Raw genomic sequence first — 26,177 nt, 5'->3', positions numbered from 1 at the left:
GAAAGGCTTCGTGTGAGCCTTTTCCTGCTGGTTCTGGTGCTGCACTGAAAAAGTATAGCTCCAAAACATCTCCTCTGGACAAATGATCATTATTTGCCCAAGTCTCATGAACAGCTTCCTGAATCCATTTTGGTAATGCTGATATTTCCGGGAAGCTGGGCGAAGTAGTATAAACTGAGGCAAGAGCCCCAAATTCATACCAGGCTTTGACCTCCTTTGGATATGAATTTTGTTTCATCCATACCCTAGGATATTTTCCTGCAATATCAACTCGAACCATAGCTGGGTTGATGCCAATTCTTGTGTTTAATTTCTCCCAATTCTGTTGGTAAACCTGAAATGGAGAAATTACATTTTCATTAGTACCAACCTTAGTTTTGCCTTTGTCAGTACGAGGCCTAAGGTTGATCTCTCCCTCTTCAATCCCCGAGGTGAAGGGTTGACTTGAGGACTCGAGATAAGGATCTGGAGTCTCAATTTTTGTTTTAGCCGACTCATCTATAGATGATCCCGACTTAACACTTGTGCAAGGGGTATTTGAATCCCCCGCTACAGGTATAGAGTCCTGTACTCGAAAACTCTCCATTTGGGAAACCAATGGTTTCTCAATGCCTTGGAGGATAGGCCTTTGCATTACAGACCATAACTGAGTATATGCCTGTAAACATCCTGTAATTCGATCAGAGACAATTCTCTTATCGGCTTGTTGTAGCCTTCCCGCAACTTCTGCGTTTACGGCCAACTTGTTGAACTCGGTTTGAAGCATTTCAAGGTGTTCCCTCAAATGCCTCTGCATCTTGATAATAGCATCAATGTCAATGCTGTCCATCTCTTGTTAAAAAATCTGCAAGAATATTTTCATGAGATTTAATTATCATAATATCAAAAATATAATTTTGACATAATGCCTGCCATCTTAATAATCTGGCCTTCTCAGGTTTAGATTCAATTCTATTCCTTAAGAACGCTTTCACCTGTGTGTTATCAACTTTCAAAGTGAATTTCTTTGCAAGTAAAAATAATGGCCATTTTTCAAAAGCTCTTTTTACTGCATAAAATTCCTTTTCGTTGATATGCCATCTTATGGCTTCTGCATCTGAGAATAAACCGCTACAATATCTGCATGGTTGTTCTCCCTCTGGTGTGAGCTTAGTAAGAACTGCTGCCCACCAATGATCACTGGCATCGGTATACAATACCAGATTATCCTCATCTTGAGGAATAGCCATTTTTGGAAGATTCTTACAAATCTCCTTTAATTGGCATAGTCCTTTTGTGTGTTCATCTGTCCATATAAATCTAGCATCTTTTTTCAATAATGGACTAAAGACTTTCCTGTGTTTTGCTAGGTTTTTAATAAACATCCCAGCAAAATTAACAACTCCTAAAAAACTTTGAAGTTGCTTCTTGTCGTTGAGTCTTTCTGGAAAATTCTGCACTTTTTCCACTATGTGTTCTTGCAGAATAATTCCTGATTCATCGATTTCAATTCCGAGGAATTCAATCTTCCTTGTTGCAATGACTGCTTTCTTTTCAGATAAGACCAGTCCTTCTTTTTTACAGACATTGGAGAAAATCTCCAAATGCTTAACATGTTCATTCATATCTTTAGATGCTATTAAAACATCATCAATATAAACAAACATAAACTTAAAATAATCTTTAAAAAGATTATCCATTTTTCTTTGAAATATCTGGGGTGAATTAGCCAATCCCATTGGTAATACTTCCCAAATATAATGTCCCTGAGGTGTAGAGAAAGCTGTGAATTTCTTGCTTTCTTCTTGCATCCTAATCTGGTAAAATCCAGACTTACAGTCGAACTTAGAGAATATCTTGGCGTTGCGTATGCAACTTATTAGATGTTCTCTACTAGGTATAAAATACCCATCAAACTCCAGAATCTTATTAATTTCTTGATAATTAATAACTAATCTGGGTTTTCCTCGTTTTATCTCATCATGATTCCTTACCAGAAAACCTGGACTACTATATGGTGACATTCCTGCTTTGATTAATCCAAGGTCCAAATGTTCCTTGATTATAATCTGCATATCCCTTTGGTCAATGATATTCATTGGGATAGGCTTGCAACGAACAAATTCATAATCTTTGCCTTCCTTGATTTTAAGGCAAGCTTTGAGTTGATTTCTGTCCCACCATGCCAAGGGATCGCCATTATAATTTTCTTTGATCCGCTTCTTGACATCTTCCAGTGATACCTTAGATTCAAACTCTACTTCATTTCTATGTAGAGCTATCTTAAGGCATTCTATCTCTTCTGGTTGGAGTTCTTTATCTGCTCTTAACTGGAGCATTGTCTCTCCAAACCTTCTAGAATCTTTCATTTTTGGGTTCAGAAGTTGTCCTGAATCACCACGCTTGCTGCGAAACTGGATTGGCAATTTTCTGTAAAATGCCTCTCTTAGTCTCTGGACTATGATTATGTGGTTACAAGGAGTTGTAAACACTAATTTTCTTGTCTCATTTTCTTGAGTATAGGATTTGAACATTTGTAGGAAATTGTTTCCTAGTAAAATGTCAGCTCCTGTATCATGAAAATAAATTGGTGGTGTCTTCACCTTATACCAAGGTGTTTGCCCAGCACCGCAAATCATTATTTCAGTCATCTTAATCCCTTTACATAAGATTAAGATTCTTCTGGAAAAATCTCTTCCAGCAATCTTTGGTAATTCTTCTTCCAAACTTGTTGGAAAAACTCCTCGTTTTGCTGTACAAATACCAGCACCTGAATCAATATAAGCAGCAAAATATTCTGCCTTATATTGTTCATATAACATTCCGACTAGAACGTATATGGAGAATGGGCTTGTGGTCATTGGATCTTCCAAATCTTATCCTCTGCCATAAACTCCATTCCATACTCTAGACGTTTCCAAGGTTTATGTTCCTCAAGAAACTCTAGTCCAAGAACCAATTGATCTAGTTCTTTTCCTGGAATCCCTGTGATATTAACTTCCAATTCTCCTACTTGGATCATTCCTTGGTAAGTTCCTATCATAGGTTGTTCTAAATAGTAGATGGTATTACAAGGAAATTGATTCCTTTGTTTCGTAATATCAAATACTATTTCGACTTCCTTCCACCCTTCTGGGCATCTAAGCTTTCCTATTGTTGAAAAACTTTTTAGCTCCTGTTGGATTTCTTGAACAGGGGTTTTTCCCCATCTGTAGCTTGTAATTCTATCTCCCTGAAAAGATAGTCTTCTTGATTCCAATCTAAGACTTTGATTCCTTTGTAGAATCGGTTTGTCTTGTATTTGGATATCTGTTTCCTGTATTACCGGAAACTCAACTCGTTCTGGATAAATTGCCTGAGCAACTTTTCCAAATATTTCTGGTATCTCAATAAACTCATTTCTAATAAACAACTCTGAATGATGTGTATTAGATAAAGCATATGAGATTTGATAGGTAATAGAATATGGTCTATTACCTTCCTTCATTAGCCTTTTCTCCTTGAAATTTTGATGTAATGTCAAGGCTCGGCTAAAATCTCGATCTGCCAGGTTGTAAGCTATCCGTGGATAGATAACTCCTACAATCTTTCCTGCACAGAGATTTCCTGAGATAGTTCCCAGTACTGAATCTTGAAGGTTCCCCATTCTTTTATCGCATATAGCAATATCAATGGGTGAATCAATACCTTCTTTGAAAGTAGCTTTTATCATAATTTGGATTGCTCCAATATGAATCCAGGACATAGTCCTTGCTACTTCGATCTTGAGTTTTTGTAATTCCTCCTTTATTTCTTCAGAAGGAATTAATTGCATCTCCATTCTATTTCCCGTAAGTTCCATTGGGATTGCCATTTCCCTTCTGGAGACTTTATAGATTAGATGATGCTTTCTGTTTCTTAGGCCAAGATTTCCTAAGAACTTTTCTACCTGTCCTGCAGAGAATCCTTGGTATCTCTGTAGACTAGGATTTTCTTTCATGATTCTTTGAACCATGTTATTAGATATTGTTGTCTGGCTAAAGAACCCAGACAAATCCTCATGTGTTTCGTGTCGAAACACCTCGTTTTCAGTCAGATTCTGATTCAGTTCCATCGGATTCTCCCTGACTTAAAACTTCTTCTTCTTCATATATACTCTCATCTGAGGCAATGTCCTCAAATCGGTATACCTGAATAAGATCTTGGTAATAAACTGCTTCTTCAATATCCGGAGTTGGATCGAAGCGTTTAATACCTCTTTTTTCATTTTCTGGACAGTTAGTCGAGATATGTCCTCTTGCTCCACATGTCCAGCAATTACAGTCCTTAAAACTCTCATTAGCTCGTGTATGAGCCCTTCTGAAAGTTTTCTTTGTAGGTGTTCTTCCTGTGCTCCGAGATGTACTCGATGCCTGGGAGGATATCCTACTTCTTGATGGTCCGCTTCTTTGTCCAGATTTATAAGATCTGGCTTTTTGTCTAGACCATATTGTTCTTGGTTTCCAAGAACTCCTTCCCCCTCTAGCATAAGGATGAGTCCTAAAACTTTTCCTTTTATGCTTTTGTGGTTTACTTCCAATAATTGTTGGAAGATCATTTTCTTTACAACACAAAGGCGTACGTTTATTAATACCCCTTAATCGTTTGTAATTCTTTTGTAATGCTGCCAAATGGCACCATTCCGCCAATTTTCCTTTAAGGAAAGAAGCTCTTCGTGCCAATGTATCTGGATTTCCAGGTACATATTCCCTTATGAGCATTTCTCTCCAGGGACTGGGCATTTTTGCGAAGAAAAGCTGCATAGCTGTATCTTCTTCGACTCCTGAATTCCATCTATATTTAGTAAATAACATAATATAGTCATCTACTAAACAGATGTCATGTAATTCAAGACTATACAGAGCTTGAGTATATTTCTTCCTCTTCTTTGTGTCTTGACTATTAAAATACTCTACCCCTATAAATTGTGCTTTAAATAGGGTAGCCATTCTTCCGGCTATCTCGCTTAGAGATTCTCCGGCTAGGACCGACTCTTTAGTTTCCACCGAAGTCATGTCCTAAGCAATTTTCACTGATCCCATAAGACTCATTTCTAGGAGTTTAATGAATCCTTCTCTGTTGAGATCAAGTGTTCCTGCTGCAATTCTCATAGCTGATGTCCAATCATCTATGAGTTCTTCTCTGTTTATGAAATCTAATACATCAAGGTTAAGCATAACCCCGTAAGGATGTATAGTATCTAAAACAGTTTTCCCATAGGGGGTTTGGTGCAAGGGAATTTGATTTCTCCTTGTCCTTGTTCCCGCAGGGTGTGAACCTCCGCCAGTCTGGAAATCAGTCTGAGATTCTCTCGTGTGTATATTTTGAGATCCCACACTTTCCCTTGGTGGTTCCTGTGAAGATGACCAGGTTATAGCAGGTGTTTCACCTCCTGCTGTGTTCATCTTTAGATCTACAACTTTGAGATTTGCGAAGGATTCCGCAAGTTCTTGTAGATCATCCAGACCAATCCTTTCTAAAGTTGTCATCAGATTAATTTCTTTTCTAAGACAGACTTAATTAGATTGATCATCTTTTCTTCTTCAGTCAAAGGTTTTGACACCACTCTGGCCTTTCTTTGTTGATGTAACAAAGGTTCAGTACCAAATGATGGTGGTAACCATCCTCCTGAAGATCTTTTACTAGAACTTGGTTGTTGTTCTAGTTTCTGAATTCTTGTTTGAATATCCTTTAATATTCCAAGAATTTCTTCCTGGTTTTCAAGGATTTTTTCAACTCGTTGTGGTACAAAATATAGCATATTACCATAGTTTTGTACTGTTTTCTGAATTTCTCTAAGATCTAAAGAGAGCTTAGAAGAATCTGGTATAATTTCCATAAACTTATTAGATTGAATCATAAGTTTACCTGAGGATGCTGATGCTTCCCTTTCTGTTTCTGATATCTAACAATAGTTAGATTCCCTTGTTTATATTCCAAAATATTGGAATAATTCTTGTTAATTATTTTTCTCGAACCTAAGTTCGGATTCATAATTTTCGAAATTCTCCTCCTCAAACATTTCGTTTCTTTGTAACAATAAATTTTGTGTTTGAAATAAATCAACCTATAGCTCTGATACCATTTTGAAAGCGCGAGGATCAATTAAAAGAAAATAAGGAATAAGGGCTTTTTTGACATTTTTAAAGAAAATTTCTCTCTCTAGGTACTAAATCCTACATCTTTTTTCAAAATGTACTGATACATAATTAACCCTTTGTTTTTTCGGACAAGCACGAACATATCTAACATTATCATTTTTTAAAAAATAATATATTCATTAATCATACTTGTTTGAATATATATAATAAGACTAAGTCTCTCAACAACTATGACATCTTATTCGTAATTATCATGAAATTAATATTTTTAATATAAAATAATATTTTTCATGAGTTGAATCGAATAAAAAAATTTTCTAATTAAATTTGTTCTTAAAACAATATCACAAGAAATTTTGTACACACACACACACACACACACATATATATATATATATATATATATATATATATGATTATGTCTCTCGTGAAACGATTATGATTTGATTCGTAATTATCATGAAATTAATATTTTGATATAAAAATGATATTTTTTCATTAGTTTGATTGGATCATAAATTCATTTTACAAAATTTATTTATAAAATAATATAAGAAGAATATTTTTTATATGTATGGAGGCTCGAGGCAGTAGTACCAAAGTCATTTGAAATTATCACCATTGTATAAATAATCTATTTATGGATCATAATTGTTTAGTATTATATATATATATATATATATAACATGATAAATATATAAAAATTAGTTACACTCTATGTTGATTTCAAAGAGCAAGTCTCTTTTGAAACGGTCTCACTAATATTCATATGTGAGACGGATTAACTCTACCGATATTCAAAATAAAAAGTAATACTCATAGCATAAAAAAGTAATATTTTTTCGTGTATGACCCGAATAAGAGATCTTTCTCACAAAATATGATCCGTGAGACCGTCTCACACAAGTTTTTGTCAAATTTAAATGTATTTCAGATCGATCATAATTACTATTATATTTACATAAAATTATCAAATAAGTGGATTTGAAATTTAGTCAACGTAAATTCATTTAAACAACCAAATGGATTTGAAATTCATAGGTTTAAACCCCTCAATCCAAGCACATAAGATTGTGTTTAAACATTTGATCGATTGATTTCAAATTCTTGATTTGCAATTGAAATGAATTTCAAATTAACTCGATATCAATTTATATAATTTCAAAAAATAATTGTATTGGATTTAAAAAATATTCATGTGTCATTTGAAATACATTCTACAAATCTTTCACCAAATCAAATTTTTCACTCAGAACCCAACGTGACAAAATCCTTTCATCCAAACACAAGAATTTCAGATTGTTTAGTCTATTTAAAAAAACTTTTATATTGTTCAAATGTTCCAATGTTTCGTGTCTATGGATCCAACAACCATTTCTTAATTAGAAGAAAATAAATAATAATATATTTTAGTCCTACAAATTAATAACTTACATATTTTTCATTTTTTATCTAGTTATACATCAATTTATGCTCTTATTCCATTATCTTATAGCTTTTTTTTTTTCAATTTTAGTCATTTTTCGTTGGAACGCCGATAATAGCATCGAACACATTAACATTGTTTGTCTCTACGCCAGTAACACAGATTAAAAATGATTAAAATCGAAAAATATATAAATTAGTGTAACAAATAAAAATTATATATATATAATGTGTGTGTGTATATATATATATATAATATTATAATCATTATATGGTATAGAGTTTTTTGTGGGCTTCCAACGGGCTGGGCTTTTTCAATTACTAACGAACTTATTTATTATAACAAGTACTTACCTTCAATCCAACTTCAGCCCAACCCAACTTGCAGAACCGTGTAAGGAATCCAAAAGCATTTCTTTCTATCTCTCTCTTTTTTAATACAACAGTTCTTTTTATTTATTTCTTTTTTTCCTTCCCCCAAATATTTATCACTAACTCAGTATTGACGTGGCTTAGAAAAGGTACATTATCGCACAACTTATCATATAATTCAGATGGGTTTGACAATTTGTATGGGGTTATTGTACATATTCGATTATCGATTCGATTATGGAAATGCCGATATTTGGCAGTTCACAAAGGTTGAGTATAAAACAACAAATACTTTGTATCATATTATTTTGTTTTTATGTCAATTAACATATAAGTTGGCCTAATCGTGTCAGCAATAAGTTTTTTGTGAGACGATCTCATAGATATTTATTCGTGATACGAGTCATTCATGTTCATATTTACTTTTGACATAAAAAAAACAATATTTTTCCATGGGTGATCCAAATAGAACATCCGTCCACAAAATTGACTTGTGAGATCGTTTGACATGAGTTTTTGTGTTTTACGAAACATCATATCAATTATTTTGGGAAGAAACTTTTTGAGTTGAATTATGAGGCAGAAGATAAGGCATGATACTTGGTAGACAACCCATGTACAATGCTAACCTTTTTATGTGTTTAGGTAGAGTGAAAGTATCAACTTGTAAACCTATTTTGTCCATATCCAAAAACCCATTAATGGCATTATTACAAGCAATTTGCATTCCACCATAATTGCTTCTAAAACATCATAGCTCCACCATCCACTTATTTCCCTTTTCAATTCTTTTTTTTTTTTCCTTCTTCTATTTAATTTGTATGTCCCATTTTTAAAATTTTTAATTTAATTCCATGGGGTCCATTGCATGGTATTATTGCTAAGTGGTGATAAATGTGTGTATAGTTTGTAGGGTCAATTTCATGTTTCCTCCATATTCAAATTTCAATTTGTGAATTTGTATAGGGGTTAGTTAATTTTCTGATGAGGAGTTTTTGTTTTAACGTGGATTTGATTTCACGTCTCTCTTATAGCTAAGAGAAATTTACGTCACGTCACCGTGTCATGATCGTGTTGTGAGAGTGTTGATCCAACGATGATGAATATTCTCTTGGCATATTAAACCCATTTTTTTAGTGGTTTTATTATATTGAGTAGGTCTCTTGTGAGATTGTCACACGAATCTTTATTTGTGAAATGGGTCAACCCTACCGATATTCACAATAAAAGTAATACTCTTATCATAAAAAATAATACTCTTTCATGGATGACTCAAATAAGAGATCCGTCTCACAAAATACGACCCGTGAGACCGTTTCACACAAGTTTTTGTTTTTTTATATAAAAAAAGCCGTTGGAGAAGTGGTTTTATTATATTTGAATATCAAATTCGAGATTTCGTTCTAAATTTGAAATTTTGAGGTCATATGAGCTAGATATAAGTCATCTGCTGTCAAATCCAATTTCGTGGCTCCAGTTTGTTAACATGTTACAAGAAATTGCAAATATGAAGTTATTTGGCATGCAAGACGCATCGCACGTGGCAATGAAATCCTAAAAATTCAACTTATCAAAAGCGTTACCAATATCAATTCATTCCTAAATTTACTGCATTCTCACAAGAATCAAAATAGTTATTTAAAATTTACACAAATAAAATATATAATAGGAAAAAGGCAGAATTACGGGATATGTATTATCTTGTCAATTTATTTACTAAATTTAAAATTCTCAAATTAAATTTCCACCATTTCAAAAAGAATATTATTTTTTTTATATTTCAATAAAATCTACATTAATGCAATTTTTTGTATATGTCCGTTCATTTTAAAATATAGATCACACATATAAACAAACTAAAATAGAAGATTCATCAAAAAAATTNAATATATATATGTGTGTGTTTTTCATCTATATGTTTTCTAACCACCGTGTCCACAAATAAAATTTAGATATAATTTATTACATCAAATAGATGATTGACGACTCATTGATTGACATTGTGCATGAGTAGAATATCAAATTGTATATATATTTGTGAGTATGTAATAACATTAAAATAAAATGCTCACGCAGAGTAGAGTGTCCTGATTAAATGAATTGCTTATTACCAAATAATTTTACATTCATTGAAATTGATAAATAAGCACAGTAATTAATATTTTTAATCTTTGATTTCTTACCAAGTGCCGACATTTTCCACCTCCCAATACAGAATTCCAACCACTGATGCTGTGATTTATTATTTTATTTTTTCCCAATAGGATACATTTCAACTCTCTTCCCAGTCCCATCATTTTCCTTCTCCGGTTGCCACCCTCTTTCTTTCTCCTACTATCACTATTTGTATAGAGGGCCAATTATTATTTTTGTGCAAGAAAGGAGTTGAGTTGGGACTGAAATTCACATGAATAGCCTGTGAGGTAGAAGCCAAAAAAGAAAATGAATTATTTGATAATTTTAAGGATCTTCTATTTTTTTTATTGCTACTTTTGTTGTGTGTTCTTGTTGTTTATTGCTTTGCGTGGTTTAGTTTTATGATTTATTGTTCTTTTTGGGTTAAAGTTCAAATCTTTGACGATCTTTGACGGTTTTGGGGTTTCTTTGATACATGGTTTCCTTTTTTCTTGGAGGGTTGTTCTTGAGGTTTTGGTGTGAGTTCTCTTCTTGGTTATTTGTGGTGCTTATTTAGTTTTGGGTATATAATGAAGATTTTGGATTAGTTCACACGATGAATCTTCTAATCTTTGAAAAAAACTCTGCCGTGATTGATTTTCAGCTGTTGAATAATGAGTATTCTGGTGTTTTTGGTTTCAAATGATGTTTGTCTGAACCTTTGACACTAATGGAGATGTTTTTTTAGTTCTTCTCGCATTCTGTTGTTTTAATGGTACAGCTGATCTTAGATTACTTGGACTTGAGCTTAGTTTTCTCAGTTATCTTTTGGGATCTGTGGTTTCTTTGTTTCACGGAGTTCATGTGCTTTACGTGTCATGATATTTTGAGTTTGTTTCAGTTGTGATGCGGATGTTTATTATGATGTAAAATAGAAATCTGGCTAGATTATAAACTATTTTGATTCTTTTTTTTTCCATGGGTTTTGTATTTTTGGATTTTGCATTGATATACGGGACACTTGTTTTCCATCCAGGTGGGAATAGCCTGGCATTTAGTTGAATCCATCTTCATATATATTACTGAATCTCGCGTTTGGTTCAAAAAGAAGAATTAGTTCGATATTTGAAGCCTTGGTTGCGATGATGATGTTCGAGGACATGGGGTTTAGCGGCGATCTTGATTTTTTCTCCTCTGCTACGATCAAGGAAGTAGATGTGTGTGAACCGGAGTCTGAGATACCCGAGCAAGTTATGGAGGAGGACTATACGGATGAGGAGATGGACGTTGATGAACTTGAAAGGAGGATGTGGAGAGACAAAATGAGACTTAAAAGGCTCAAAGAAATGAACAAGGGGAAAGAAGGTGTTGATGCTGTGAAACAACGGCAATCCCAGGAACAGGCGAGGAGGAAGAAGATGTCGAGGGCGCAGGATGGGATCTTGAAGTATATGTTGAAGATGATGGAGGTTTGCAAAGCTCAAGGTTTTGTTTATGGAATAATACCCGAGAAAGGCAAGCCGGTGAGCGGGGCCTCTGATAATCTCAGGGAGTGGTGGAAGGATAAGGTCAGATTTGATAGAAATGGACCGGCTGCTATAGCAAAATACCAAGCAGATAATTCAATCCCAGGAAAGAACGAGAACTCGAATCCGATCGGCCCAACTCCACACACGTTGCAAGAGCTCCAAGACACAACCCTTGGCTCGCTTTTGTCTGCTCTGATGCAGCACTGTGATCCTCCTCAGAGACGTTTTCCATTGGAAAGAGGCGTCCCACCTCCATGGTGGCCGAGTGGGAAGGAAGAGTGGTGGCATCAGCTCGGTTTACGGATGGATCAAGGCCCTCCACCATACAAGAAGCCTCATGATCTGAAGAAGGCGTGGAAGGTGGGGGTTCTAACGTCTGTTATAAAGCACATGTCACCTGATATTTCCAAGATTCGGAAGCTGGTTAGGCAGTCAAAATGTTTGCAGGATAAGATGACAGCCAAAGAAAGTGCAACTTGGCTGGCCATAATCAATCAGGAAGAAGCCTTGGCCCGAGAGCTTTACCCTGATCGTTGCCCGCCTCAGTCCTCTTCTGGTGGAAGTGGAACGTTCACTTTGAATGATGATAGCGAGTATGATGTTGACGGAGCCACAGATGAGCCAAACTTTGAACTGCAAGAGCAAAAACCAATCCCTATTGATTTGCTCAATATCGGATTGGACAGATTCCAAGGCAGGCTACCGGTTCAGAACAACTTGGACTTTTCTAAGAAGAGAAAGCTGGGCAGTGAACTGAATGTTTTGATGGATCACAAGATATACACGTGCGATTTTCTTTCGTGTCCTCACAGCGAACTTTGTCGCGGTTTTCAGGACAGAACTTCGAGGGACAATCATCAACTCTCTTGCCCTTACAGACAGTCATCTGAGTTTGGTGTTTCAAACTTTAGCATAAATGAAGTCAAGCCAGTCATCTTCCCACAATCTTTTGTCCAGCCAAAATCAGCTGCTCTACCTGTAAATCCTACTCCGCCGTCCTTCGATTTATCAGGACTTGGTGTTCCAGAAGACGGGCAAAGGACAATAAACGCTCTTATGTCGTTCTACGACAATAATCTTACCAAGAACATAGATACAGAAAATGCTACTGCGACAAATGAGCATTCTATTCAGCAAACTATCGTCCAATGCCAACAAGATGGCTACCTTCACGGTCAAGGGATAGCAATTAACGGCAGAATTTTTGAAAATTCCAACGTGCCAACTAATCCTTCCGTTTTTCATACAGTGGACAGGTTCGACCGCAGCAAGGTTATAAATCAACCTTTCAACTCCAATATGAATGAAAATTTCCAAATAATGTTCAGTTCTCCGTTCAATATACCATCCACGAATTACACCGGAGGTTTCTCCGGATCAGCAAGGGATAACATGCCAAAACAGGGTGCTACAATATGGTACTAAAGGATTGCAGAGCTTGTATCACCTACTAAAATTCTAGTTTATTATGGTTCTTTCTTCACAATGAACTCGTACGAGTTGAGGGACTTGGGCATATTTGCAATCAATACATGAAGTTGAATGGTCTCCTCAAAACATTTTAGACAAGACTTATAGATGTTACATAAATAAGCTTAGCTTAATTTTCATTTTCTTTTATTTTTGAGATTTTCTTGTACTACCACAAGCTAAGGGTTGATGTGTTTATTATGGAATCCAGTTGGCAACTATTTCTTTGCTTGGTTTGGGTATCCAGTTCATTTTCATGCTGGCTGTATTTTGTTGACTAAGGAGGCTATTTTGTCTATTTTCTTTTGCCCATGACTCTCTTTATGACTGTGGAGCCACAACATTGCACGTTTGATCAATTTCTGTATGTTGGGATTCGGATGGAGATTGAATACTGAACTAAAAATCTTTGGATATCCACTGTAAATTCTGTGAAATAGCAGTAATCCACTCTGCTGTCCTGCCCCGTGTTTCTTTTCAACGAATATTTAAAAGATTTGAGTTGTATAATAATCACAAGCTACGTGTTTTAGTATGTTAGCATACACTCGATCATAAAAACGCCAATCGAACCACGAAGCGAAGTAGTATGCATCGTTGTAACCAAGGTTTTTGTAATCTGATATGTTGAGGATCTGGATGGTCAAGAAGATTCATGTCTAAATAATTGAGGTTTGGTGGTGGCTGGTACATATTGTTTGAGTGCCGTTTATGAAAGAAACAAGCGTTTCAGCACTGCATGTGAATATAGTGGAAGAGTTGGAAAACAATTACACACAATTATAATTTATAATCATAATTTATATATGATTTTTTTTGTTTTATTAAATGGTTAATTTCATGTTTAATTTAATAATAATCAATAGAAATTAGTTAGGGGTTATACTGTAATTTGAGAGGGGTAATATTGAAAATAAGTCATGACAATTTTGAGAAAAAAAATGTCGGTGTAAGGACAAATTTGTAAACAAAAAGTGACGTCTTCTGGGTGACAGATTATTTATATGATAGTATAGATTTTGATTATTTATTTTAGTTAATTAAAGATGATTTTAATATACTACCCTCGCTATCTTTTAGGGTGGGTCGACTTTATTTGAGTCAATGAATAATTTTATTTATTTGAAATTTTATAAAATTCATGAATCAACGAGAACTCACATGATTAGTACAATAGCACAAATAAAAATGTCTAAATTCAAAGTTCGTATGTGGTTAGATGGGCTCAATTGCATATTATAATAAGTACTTCATGTGAATCATGTTCTTAGAATTATACCTATTTCATGTTCTCCAATAATGGAGTTGACTAGCCTATCATCAAAATTTCAAATTTGTGATTGAGATATTCAGTTCGAGATTGAATTATAACAAATCTCCAAACAATAACAACAATAATAGAGTCGATGTCACCTCACTCACTCGTGATGTAGTAGCATATAAATCTTTTCCAATATGAGATAAATATGAGTCACAACTAATGAAAAAATGAGTAGGTCTCTTGTGAGACGGTCTCACAAATATTTATTTGTGAGACATGTCAATCCTACAGATATTTAGCATAAAAAGTAATACTATTAGCATAAAAAGTAATACTTTTTCATGGATGATCCAAATAAGAGATCCGTCTCATAAAATATGACCCGTGAGATTGTCTCACACAAGTTTTTGCCAAAAAAAATTATATAATGGAGTTGACATCTTTGGTACAATGCCACTTACTTTAAAAGTTGTCATCCAATCAATCAAAGACACAATATAAATGATGACACATTAACAAATTATTTGACTTGAAAGAGATTCCCACCATTTTGGATCTTGCAAATGTATGTAAGGTAATAATATGATTAAATATTGACAATTAATAATAATTATTGTTATAGTATAACTGCAATGCACAAAAACATGCCCTTATTTTATCTTTTACCAATAACAAAGTGCGATAAATATCAGTCATTCTCGTTAAAATCATGTAATTAGTCAACTAATTTCATTGTTATTTTTAATAATCATTTTGTTAAAAATAACTGCATGTTAAGAGATTTTTTAGCCACGTAGTCATAAAAGTTTAACATGATATTAGTTAATTAATCACACGATTTAGATTAGAAGGACTGAATTGATTTTAAAATATAGTTACATGACTATAATCGATTCAATAAAAGTCTAAAAATGTCAAACACAATACATATATGACTAAAAATGAAAATTTATTTTTAATCAAATCATTATATAATTTAAAGAAAATATATTGAATGCTTGTCAAACCAATAAATCTCAATAGTGTATTACGGCAGCTATATCTAAAAATCAATATTTTAAGATGGTTATAAATTATTATTGTAAATAAAATAGACTAGATTTACAAGTCTTAGAAGTTTCGATTTATAAAATTATTATTATTAGTTATTTTGTTAGACCCTTATCAAATACCTAAATTTCTTGCATGATTTATAATCAAAAGAGTTTTAATTTACCATAAACAAAAATCCACAATAAATCCATGAAGGCAAAAACTTATGTGAGACGGTCTCACGGATCGTATTTGTGAGACATATATCTTATTTGGGTCATCCATGAAAAAATATTACTTTTTATGCTAAGAGTATTACTTTTTATTGTGAATATATGTAGGGTTGACCCGTCTCACAGATTAAGATCCGTGAGACGGTCTTACATGAGACTCACTCATCCATGAATATAATTACCATAATTTCTATATTAGTATAATTTATAATGACAAAAACTTGTGTGAGACGATCTCACGGATCGTATTTTATGAGATTGATCTCTTATTTGAGTCATCCATGAAAAAATATTACTTTTTATGTTAAGAATATTACTTTTTATTGTGAATATCAGTAAGATTGACTCATCTCACAGATAAAAATTCGTGAAACCATCTCACAAGAGACCTACTCATTTATAAATTATAGTATTTTGAAACTCTTATAAATATTTATTGGATATTATCGAACTCATCATTTTTCTCTGATCATAGATTTCATATACCCCTAATCCAATATTTTTTTAATATAAAATTTACAATTTCAATTATCAAATAGTTTTTATTTTTTAACCCAATCCAAAATTTCTGGCCATTAAACAACAAGACGAGCTTGAATACGTCCAGAAGTATTAAGAACACGAATTGTGGGAATCATTTGATAAGTGACATAAAAATTCAAACATAATAAAATCTACTCTAGTATTTAAAATTCTAAAATATCAATAATCAAATTATTAAATCTTTATTAATTGTTTGAACTTTATTTTGTTGGCATCCGTTGCCCAAATTTGAAGTGACATGTTAGACCAAAGACACATGCAAGGTTTCTTGTTTGCTTCTTTAAGCATCTAAATGTTCATGAACCTGGACATTCACTCTATTTGCTTTGATTCCATTGAACCCAATTATTTTAATTTTCTCTAAACTACTACTTTCTCAGATCCAATTCACCAAAATTTATGCTACGAGCTTTAAAAATTCGAAATCTTTCAGGAACATAGCATGAAAAACACGAAAAATTTGATTTCCGCGAACCCATCTTTAGAACAGGATGAAAAAACCACAAACTTCTCTTCTATTTTCTACAAAATTGGTAACAATAATACACAGGATTTCATCTGATAATCTTGTAACGTGAAGCTTCTGTAAAATGGGAGATGAGATAATCGGCCTGTTGAGTCCTATTGACTAGCATTCACAAACTTAACAGACCGAATAGGAAAATCTACCTTTGTTAAGGTTGAGAGGATGATTCCGAAATAATTTACTCGGTGTTGATTATAGTCGGATCCAACCTGCGTCTCAGCTTCGGTGTGAATGAAAACAAGAGGTGTCTATCTATTTTCGCTGCCTTTTTGCAGCATTGTCTAGCTTGGGCTCAACCTGTCATTGCAAGAACATCCAGGGGCTACAAATCTTTTCTAAAAAGTTAAAATAATGAATCAGAAAATTCGAGAGCATAAGCTTGCCATGATGCTGCAGAATAGAGAAAGTAACAAACAAATTCCTCTAGAATAAATCACATGAAACAGTTCCGGTTGTACAGATTTTTGGAGCTTGTGATAACAGCTTGTGTCCCAATCCAAAAATAGGTACCCCAGAAAAAAACAAGCAAGTAGGTAGTAATATTTTGAGAACCGTATTTGGTTAATTAAATTATTGAGCGATCCACGACCAAACATCACACCAACAAATACCAAAAACAGTACAATAAATCAGGACAGAAGATTAAACTGAAGTGAACGCAACACTGAACCACTTTTTATGAAACCATTCTCACGTTTGAACTCGCAGAACCCATAGCAGCTTAAAGAGGAACGCTAAAATGGATCATCGAGGACAAATTTCTTTATTATCAAGTACAATCACATATGATATTATTTTGATGTTCCTTGGAACTTGGAAAAGAAAAAATAACAGAAAGAAAAAAAAACCCAAGAATGCAATACTGAAAAGTGAAGTGGATGAATGAACAAGATATCCAGACAAAAACCAATAGCCTGTACACCATAACTCCTCGCTTATTATTGATCATTTGGTTTCTTTAAGGAGCAAACAAAAGCATGTTGAAAACATTGTGGTTAAATTCCAGGTGTGGCTAAATAATCATAACTTTTAAATGAAATTAACAGTTAAAGTTAACCATAAATTCAGCAAAAAGAAGGATATTATTGCCATCAGGAAAAGAATGCTTACTGTATTACACAGCTGCTCACGAATGTACGCCATTGATCTCAACATGGCACCTAATGTATCCCTGGATACCTGAAATTTCACCTCTGATTCACCTGAAATCATCGCCACATCTTGAAGCTGCAGATAAAGGAGGCAATATCAACAAATATTCTGTCACAATAAACAAATATGATTGTGGTATGACTCCAAATTTCCAGCCCCTACATGATATATGACTGTAACACATGCATTTGTCCATGTTTCAAAAATGTCCAAAGTAGGATATATCTACTCCCATGTCTCAGATATACAGATTTTCTATGAAAATTCAACTACAAACCAAAAGAAACACCCAAATTTGGTGGTAAGATAAATGTTATGTCGCAATGTGAATGAGTAAAATGAGAAACACAATAAAGAGTTGAAAAGGTCAGAAAATTCTACTATGGTATAAATGCTAGGTTTTTGAGTTCGGGTCTATGGGGTCAAGGAAGCCTTTGTGTTGAGAATAAATTAACCATTAGCAAATGTTCTCATCCCTCTGGAGTCTGGGGTTATGCAAGGTACACCTAGCCGAAGCTGGCAATCGTCCATCCGAGAATACCATTACTCATATGCAACCAATGCAATAGAGAATTTTCTGTTAGCTAATCAAGTATAGAATTTAGATACCATCCCTTACATTTACTGACTAAAGTCAACATGCATTTCAGTGGACGGAGGCACAAACACTAGTCTAATCAGGGTTTATTTGCCCAATTTACAGGTTACTTTCAAGTTTCAACACAGGAACCTGAGCCATGCAATGCAAAAAAATATAATTTTTTTGAACGTTAAACACCCATAAAATAAAAACACAAACCTTCAAATTAATGATAGCAACTTTATTGGCAGGGGTAGAGAGCTGTTCACTGATGTAAGCCATGGATCTTAACATGGGCTCTAATGTGATCTTTGACAATGAAAATTTGACCGCTGATTCTCCTGTAGGACTTATGCTATAATCTTGCAACTGCGAGTAGCAAACGAAAAGTAAAATACGAGAGTTCATTCAATTTCAATATAAATTTTGAGAGCATTGGCCCTAGGATTAAACATACATTGTGGCAATGAAAATCAGTGACAGTTAAGACGACGGCAGAATGACATCAACACAAAATTTATACATAATCCTGATAAATAAAAACTGTCAGAGATTTGCGATTTAGAAATTGGATAAATGTAGTATCTTAAAATAAGAGCACTAGCAAAAGCAAATAGAAAATAGTAATCATGATTTGTGAAAACAAGAAACCAAACAATTTAGCTCATTAGTTAGTTTGGAGCACATGATCAATATGGGGAGGAATAGTACCTTCAGATTAATTACAGCTACCCTATCTTCTGGTGTTGAGCTTTTATTTTCCATCACCCACGTCATCGACTTAAGACAAGGAAGAACCTGAAGAGAAAAAGGAATGTAAAAGAGCTTCAGATTTGTTACAACAAGTAGAAGTTATTTACAATAAAATCACCTTAACATTTGAAGTACCATGTTATCATTGTAACTTTCCTCACGGTTAAGAGATATCGGGGTCATGTGTGAGACAATTTTCTGAATGATGGGTTGACCAGCAGCACCAGCATCGTTAAGATTAAAGTGGTGTATTATTTCGTCCTGTTGCGGCCACAGTAATGGTGTCATATCTCCACTCAATTTGGATGCCCTCCACTCATCATTGTTAACTCTGCTAACCTGTGAACTTGGACGGACAACTTTTGCGATGTTCTTTTTAACACAAGCAACCTTCTGCCCTCCTTCTCTGAGACTAGCAAGTGCTATGGTATATGTTTCTGATGCTATTGCCCCTGCCTCAGCATAACTGATTGCTTCCTTGCACAGATTATTGTACCTCTTTGTCAGTGACTCCTGACCCTGTAGTTCGACGTGTTCATCAAAAGAAGCACCATCTTTAGCATTTCTAGTCCACCGCTTTAAGATGTAATGAGATGGAAAGGTGAGTATATTTGTTACAGTAAACACTGTCAGAATATGCCTACAAAGGATGCCAGAATAGTCAAACATATGACAGCTGCAGGATGCTTTCTTTCCGGAAATATTTAATGATACAAAATAGGCTTTATAGTCATCCTCAAATTTTGTAACCCTGTAGGTGTCGTTTTCTCCATCACCATCAATCCTACTAGCAGTATATGCAAACGTCTCAACTAGTTCCTCCTGAAATTTTAAGAATATTCTCTTTGTGTACAAATTTGCTGCCTGTTTTTCCATTGGTGAAGGTGTCTTCAGCTCTGGTGCGGTGCATAGTGTATCAAAATCAGCTTCAAGTTCGCTCTCAAACGAATTCTCTAAAGCACTTTCATATTGCCTGAAGAACAATGGCAGCGTAGTTTGTTGATTTACATAGCCATCAAAAAAAGAGCTCTGAAATTGCTGACGAGGAAAGATGGCAGCAAAGAAAAAGTCTCGGCAATAAGCAGGCACCCATTGCCTGCGAGAACTATATATCGACTGAAGCCAATCATTTCTCTTCAAGTAATATTTGTCAAGGATAGAAGCCCAAGTTGATTCAAATTCCTCAATGGTCTCAGTCAAGTTTAGGCAATCATAGAGATCCACTTGAAAATTAGGATGAGCAACGCACACATGAGCCATTTTATCCCGGCCTTCTCTTAACACGTGCCACCTGTTAACACAATGTCGTGCTTCTGGAAATACCCGAGCAACTGCTGCCTGTATGATTCTGCCCTTAGCTGTGGTCACAGAGACAGGTGCACGTTCATTCATCGCAGCAAGAAAAGTCTTAAATAGCCAGACAAATGCAGCTTCCGATTCATCAAACAGTAGGGCACAACCGAACAAAATTGTGTGACCATGATGGTTAACCCCTGTAAAAGAGGCAATGGGTACTTTGTATTGATTTATTATGCAAATCGTATCGACAACAACAGCATCACCAAAATGACTGTAAGCTGTTCTTGACCTAGCATCTGCCCAAAATACATTAGCAACACGATTCTCTTCATCAAGTTGGATTGCATAGTAAAATCCTGGGTTCTCAGCCTGCATCTTCTTAAAATAATCTAGGAGATTCTGAGAATCCTTGCCTAATGATCTTCTTTGACTAGGATGCCTGGCAGCGCAAACAGATAAGCCAAAGTTTTTGTTTGTATGATTTGATTCTGGAGGCATATTCTTACCTCCACGGTTCATTTCAGGGGGAACATGGTTTCCATCAACAGATACATGTGTCATGCCACTGGGAATTACATCCCCGCTTTGGTCAGTTTCCACCACATCTTTTGCCGTGGCGTTAAAATGTTTCTGTGGCCTAAAGGAATGCACCTTATTACCTGTAACTGAGTGACTATGCCCCTTGACAAATTTTGTCACAACCCATTTGTCTTGGCCCCTTTCCTCTATTCTGAGCATAGCCTCGCATTTCTCACTAGCCCTTTTTCTGAACTGAATCAACTGATCTCTGGAACATAAAAACTCTAGCGAGGTAGATCTACCATCACCCTTAGACCGATTGGCGTGGATGACATGGGTTCTAAAACCTAAATGTCTTGCATATTCTTCATAAAAAATCCTGGCCTCATTTTCTGAATAAAATTCCATGCCCACATGTGGCTCAGGAGCCACCCCAACCTCATCCTGAACCAGAGAATGTCCATAAGCATTATTTTCTCCACCTTCATTAGAACCATCATCTCCATCATCCATGACGGCCCTGTGTTGACCCACATCGATCAAGTCTATGTCCATACCACAATCACTATTGCATGATCACAACATTCATCACAAATGAAAAAGGACCCTGCAAGCATGTCTATACCAACAGGATCGTGCACTCCTCAATCTGCATAAGAATCAATCATCATATTCACCATAGGAATTTCGAAGGCAGAAACGAAAACAATCACGACCTCCACAGTTTCATATACTGAACCGACTCTACGAGACATGTCATTCTAAAACCCTCTTCTTATCTGGTAGCATAATGAAATATTCTTTTTTTTTTTTTGGTTTAACACAAACAAGCAACTTATGTGACTCTCTCCTATTGGTTAGTAGAGATCCCTTCTTGATGGGAACCATTACAGACCCGATAATTGAGAAGCCTAATGCACTAGTGCGCTAACTGGTTGTCCGCAGCGGTGTAGTGAAAAGTTGCCGCCATAAGTTTTGAACACATCAACTTCAAAACCCACAGTTGAATTCCCTAGAAAATACATAATTCTCCGCCTATCATATGAATCTAACTAGAAAAACAATCAAATTACCCATGATTCACAGTATTGATATATTTAATAAGAACCCACCCTCCACGCACTTCCGGACTAATTTCTACAAACTATGAAACTGATTAAAACCGATATAAGAAAAGGAAAAAAAAATTCAGAACACGTGCTTGCCCATTTAAACATCAATGCATAAAATCCATTAAAAACATTAGTGAGGAAAAGGAGACAGACCTCGATCCGAGCTTAATCAGAGAGGTAAAATATTGGACATAATCTAATCACATAAATGGGGTGAATTTTTGAATTCTAGGGTTTTAGCATTACTACGACGGAGTTGCTGAACCTTTTTTACCGGCGACGAGGCTGATACATCCATGGATGCCACGAGAGCCTATCGGCCGTCAATTTGTAGTCAACGGTTGAGATTGGTTTGGTTCTTTTCGAAGTTATATAAGCCAATGCAGTCATTATCTTTTATTGTTCATGAGATTTATTCGAGGCATCGAATCAAATAATTACCATGACGTCGTCTTACGTCAGAAAAATAACAACAGACACAAATATATCAGAAAAATGGATTTGTGTTACACATGGATAACTAACTGTTGAAAATATATGTGTATGAAAGTCAGATAATATTTTGAGGTGTTCGAATAACGACATATCTATGATAATTTATCAAGTTAATTAAACCAAATCAAACCACAAAAAAAAATAATAATAATGACTATAAGTTGTACGCGAATCATAGACGTTCTCTTATCAAGATGACACTTTACAATCCGATAATTGTTTGATTTTGACAGCTTCACAACTTCATCTGTAGTTTGTTATAATATCCAACTTCACTTTTTCGGTGTAATATCCAATTCTCCATTTGGAAAAGCATTTTAAAAGCACGAGAAGTTTGCCAAACTGATGCAAGATAAGTTTGATATGAGCATGATGAATAAATTGACATTTTTTCTAGGATTACAATTAAAGCACCTAGATTTGGTGATTTTTATCAATCAAGCCAAATATGCGAAAGAGATGTTTGAAAAATTCAGAATAGAGACTTGATTTACTGCAGCTACCTCCGTGAGCTCATCATTCAAGATAGACAAAAATGAAAAGAGAATCCTTGTTGAGGTAATTATGTATCAAGATCTTATAGGTTCTTTGTTATACCTAACTTCTAGTCGATCTGATATCATGTTTGTCGTAACATTTGTGCTCGTTTTCAATATGATCCTAAACAATCATATTTTTATTTGCTAAAAGAATACTTCCATATTTAAAAGCAACTCGGAATGTAGGTATCTACTATTCCAAAGACTTATCTTTTAATTTAGTTGGATACTCAGATGCAGAATATGTAGGATGTAATCTTGACAGGAAAAGTACGAGTGAAACTTGTCAATTCCTAAGAGATCAGATGATTTCAGGGTTTAACAAGAAACAGACATGAATTGCAACCTTTACTGGTGAAGCTGAATACCTAGTTTATGGGAGTTGTTGTGCTCAATTATTGTGGATCAACTTAAGGAATATGGAGTTGATCTAAAAAGTCACCAATCTTTTGTGATAACACAAGTGTAATTGCAATCATGTACAATACAGTTTTGTACTCTCAGACAAAATCATATAGATATCAGACTAGACTTGTCAAATTGGGTCAGATCGGTCCCGCTATAAAAATTGAGAGGGTTGAGTTGATAAAATAGCAGATCGTTTGGAGGCGAGCCTAAACGAGACGGGCTGGCCCGCCAAATTAGGGTTGAATTTTATATTTTCAAGTTTTATATAAAAATTGGAATAATTCTCATGCGCCTTCATCACTCTCTTATCTTATTTCTTCCTTATTTTTCTTCTGCGCCTCGCTTCCATCACTCACTCTAGTAAAATCTGAATCTCTGTGCTAATGTAAAAGATCAAGATTGAATGAAATTTAATGAGAATTGACTTTATAGTATTTGTTTAATTTCTTCATGTTTGATTTAAGCACTTTAACTTTTATGGATTTTGTTGTATATTTTCTTAATTTCTTATTTCAATGTTTTTAAGTATTTTATGAAACTATTTGACTGAATTATATTTTTCTTCTATGTTTACTGTGATACTGTATAGTATTTTTTTCTTAAAAAATAAGCGGGTCGGCCCGCCTAACCCGTGCCCCAAGGTGGGTTGGGCTGGGTTGGCCATTTAGAGTCCCGCCCCGCCCCGCCCCGCCCCGCCCCGCCCCGCCTAATGGCGGGTTGCGGTGGGTGGCGGGCTGGCCCGCCCTGCCAACCCTTTTTGACATGTCTATATCAAACATTGTTTCATCAGAGATAATGTGTTGAATAAGCATGTTAGATTGGAATTTATTTCAATAGAGCAACAAACAACTGTTATATTCACGAAACCACTTGCTTACTTTAGAAGCATATTAGAACTTGTTGATTTGTCTTAGTAATGCATATGTTTAAGGGGAATAGTTGCTTATGAAGCCTTACTGATAAGACAATTGTAAGTCATACTTGGAGTCTCCCTGATTATTCAGTACTCTAGCTAACTGATCATATCACATATTAATGGATTTAATAATTCATTTATTCTCCTTAATTAACCGTTAAGGACAACCAACGTTCAAAATCATTTTTTAAAATTGTTTTAATATCTCAAATTTCTTAACATTTTAATTTAATTCTATTTAAATATATGATTGATTGAATAATGTATGGATTTTTTTAAATTTTCAAAATCTTTAGCAGACAACTTGACAATTATCTTGTATGTTTGCCTACTCAAAGATTGCACATAAATTTCAGTTCATCCCTCGATATTTATGTATCAGAAATGAAGTCTTCTACGCCAGAGGTACTGCTCCCAACGATGAAAAGGTGTCAATGCCATTGGATGAGCTTAATATTTTGATCGATGAAGCTTTCTTTTTTGATCTATTCCAGTTTCCTACCGAAGGGATAACCAAATTCACTAATGTTCCTCGGTCTGTATTGGAGGAAATGAAGATCAAATTTAATGCTACTAATGATCCCATCAAGATGTAGGACTAGAAGAAAGAAACGAAGATGGAGTATCAGCTCCTAGTAGATGTTTTGGCCAATCCAATCTTGGCGAAGGCAAGTTTCTTCGATGCATTCACTACATAGAAGTTTCTGGTTATGGCTATCGTTGCTACCAGACTGAAAGTGAACTGATATCAGTTTTCTTTCAAATGCTTAAGTCAATTATTACATCTGCTATGGATTTTCTATTCTTCTAAGTCGTCAATTTGAAGATACTGGTGTCCCTATGAGTGAACTAGTTACTCCCATAAGTTCAAGGCCCTTCATGCACAAAAAGACCTAAAGGACGTGCTCTTAACATATCTCATCCAACCCTGCTAACTATTAAAAAGGAGATTGGTGAAAAGATTATTGTTGCTAAGAAGCTTATATACTGACAAGAAAGGCAACAAGGCTCCAGTTCCAAAGCCTAAAAAAATTGTGCTTTAGCCAAGTGATTTTGAAGTGAGTCTTCCTCAACTGACGGAGAAACCAAGGACTCTAAAGATTGAGCCAACCTCGAGTTCACTAGTTCCGAAGGTTATTAAAGTTGTCCTAGTTTCTCAAGTTCCAAGTTCTTCGAAAGTTAATGAAAGTGGTCCTAAAGTTGCTGAGACTGAGACCATTTATCAGAAGAAAGCTACTGAAAAGTATGTTTTCTCAAAGATCAGAGAAGTTATACCAAGTGCATCAAGAATCATCAATATACCAGTTCCATCCACATCTCCTCTACCAACGGGTATTGTGATTAAGGATTCAATTGAGGCCACCAGATCCGATCTTGAATCTAAGTTAACTACTCAAATAGTATCATGGAAAGGAAAGCAGTTAGTGTTTTATGAACAAAATGAACCTATTTCAAATGTGAAGACTCAAATTGACTTGCTGATGGAAGCAGTCAATGAATACTCTGAGGAAGAAATCAAGTTATTTGATGAGTTAGCAGATCTCATAACAGTTACCCATCTCAAGAAGATGAAAAAAAAAGATGTCATTGACAAAGCGATAGTTTTGGAAAAGAGTACTCTCAAGCATACCAAGACTCAAATGATCCCAGAAGCAATTCAAATGAGACCTTCTTTGTTTGATCTGATGGAGATTAAGAAGCTTGTTAGTGTTTGTATAGAACAAAGGCAAACTTATGGTGCTCAATGCCCAACTGCTTTTGATGATATTGCAGTAATCAACCAGTTGTACATGGATCTAG

At 35.0% G+C, this 26,177-nt stretch overlaps 2 protein-coding genes and 1 long non-coding RNA gene across 7 annotated transcripts; 1 reads left to right on the top strand and 2 right to left on the bottom strand.

Annotated features, from left to right (window-relative positions):
- The first annotated feature begins 10,160 nt into the window (after window positions 1-10,160).
- LOC140958970 (protein ETHYLENE INSENSITIVE 3-like) lies at window positions 10,161-13,321 on the top strand. Of its 2 annotated transcripts, none has more exons than XM_073416623.1 (2): window positions 10,161-10,318; window positions 11,047-13,321. In XM_073416623.1, exon 2 carries the CDS (start codon window positions 11,153-11,155, stop codon window positions 12,962-12,964), a length of 1,812 nt encoding a protein of 603 aa, XP_073272724.1. In that variant the 5' UTR covers window positions 10,161-10,318; window positions 11,047-11,152; the 3' UTR covers window positions 12,965-13,321. The 2 variants fall into 2 exon arrangements, with proteins under 2 accessions (XP_073272724.1, XP_073272725.1); XM_073416624.1 differs by lacking the exon at window positions 10,161-10,318 and adding an exon at window positions 10,343-10,549.
- On the bottom strand, window positions 10,750-11,157 carry LOC140958971 (uncharacterized). Its single transcript, XR_012171860.1, has 2 exons — window positions 11,030-11,157; window positions 10,750-10,976 (listed from the first exon to the last, which is right to left on the bottom strand). It is a non-coding gene; the product is annotated as an uncharacterized lncRNA (long non-coding RNA).
- A 3,200-nt stretch (window positions 13,322-16,521) lies between the features above and the next one.
- On the bottom strand, window positions 16,522-22,426 carry LOC140959023 (protein FAR1-RELATED SEQUENCE 3). 4 transcript variants are annotated; one of them, XM_073416721.1, is made up of 6 exons: window positions 22,173-22,425; window positions 19,225-21,556; window positions 19,048-19,134; window positions 18,556-18,705; window positions 17,715-17,831; window positions 16,522-16,939 (listed from the first exon to the last, which is right to left on the bottom strand). In XM_073416721.1, exons 2-6 carry the CDS (start codon window positions 21,460-21,462, stop codon window positions 16,886-16,888), a joined length of 2,646 nt encoding a protein of 881 aa, XP_073272822.1. In that variant the 5' UTR covers window positions 21,463-21,556; window positions 22,173-22,425; the 3' UTR covers window positions 16,522-16,885. The 4 variants fall into 4 exon arrangements, 3 of the variants coding, with proteins under 3 accessions (XP_073272822.1, XP_073272824.1, XP_073272823.1); XM_073416723.1 differs by having other exon boundaries at window positions 16,522-16,901; XM_073416722.1 differs by having other exon boundaries at window positions 22,285-22,424.
- Between the last annotated feature and the right edge of the window lie 3,751 nt (window positions 22,427-26,177).

This window comes from Primulina huaijiensis, chromosome 15 (genome assembly GCF_012295235.1).
Source record: "Primulina huaijiensis isolate GDHJ02 chromosome 15, ASM1229523v2, whole genome shotgun sequence".
Lineage (NCBI taxonomy): Eukaryota > Viridiplantae > Streptophyta > Magnoliopsida > Lamiales > Gesneriaceae > Primulina > Primulina huaijiensis.
Note: the sequence above shows the minus strand (reverse complement) of the source record. Positions and strands in the feature narration are given on the sequence as shown.

Bases quoted from the DNA above. Each gene is read 5' to 3' on its own strand.
- LOC140959023 (XM_073416721.1), bottom strand. From the start codon at position 21,462: ATGGACATAGACTTGATCGATGTGGGTCAACACAGGGCCGTCATGGAT. The intron at 17,832-18,555 runs GTTTGTGTTTTT...CTTTATCTGCAG, and splicing joins TTGCTATCATTAATTTGAAG to CTTCAAGATGTGGCGATGAT. The intron at 16,940-17,714 runs GTAAGCATTCTT...TTAACTTTTTAG, and splicing joins GTGAGCAGCTGTGTAATACA to AAAAGATTTGTAGCCCCTGG.
- LOC140958970 (XM_073416623.1), top strand. From the start codon at position 11,153: ATGATGATGTTCGAGGACATGGGGTTTAGCGGCGATCTTGATTTTTTC.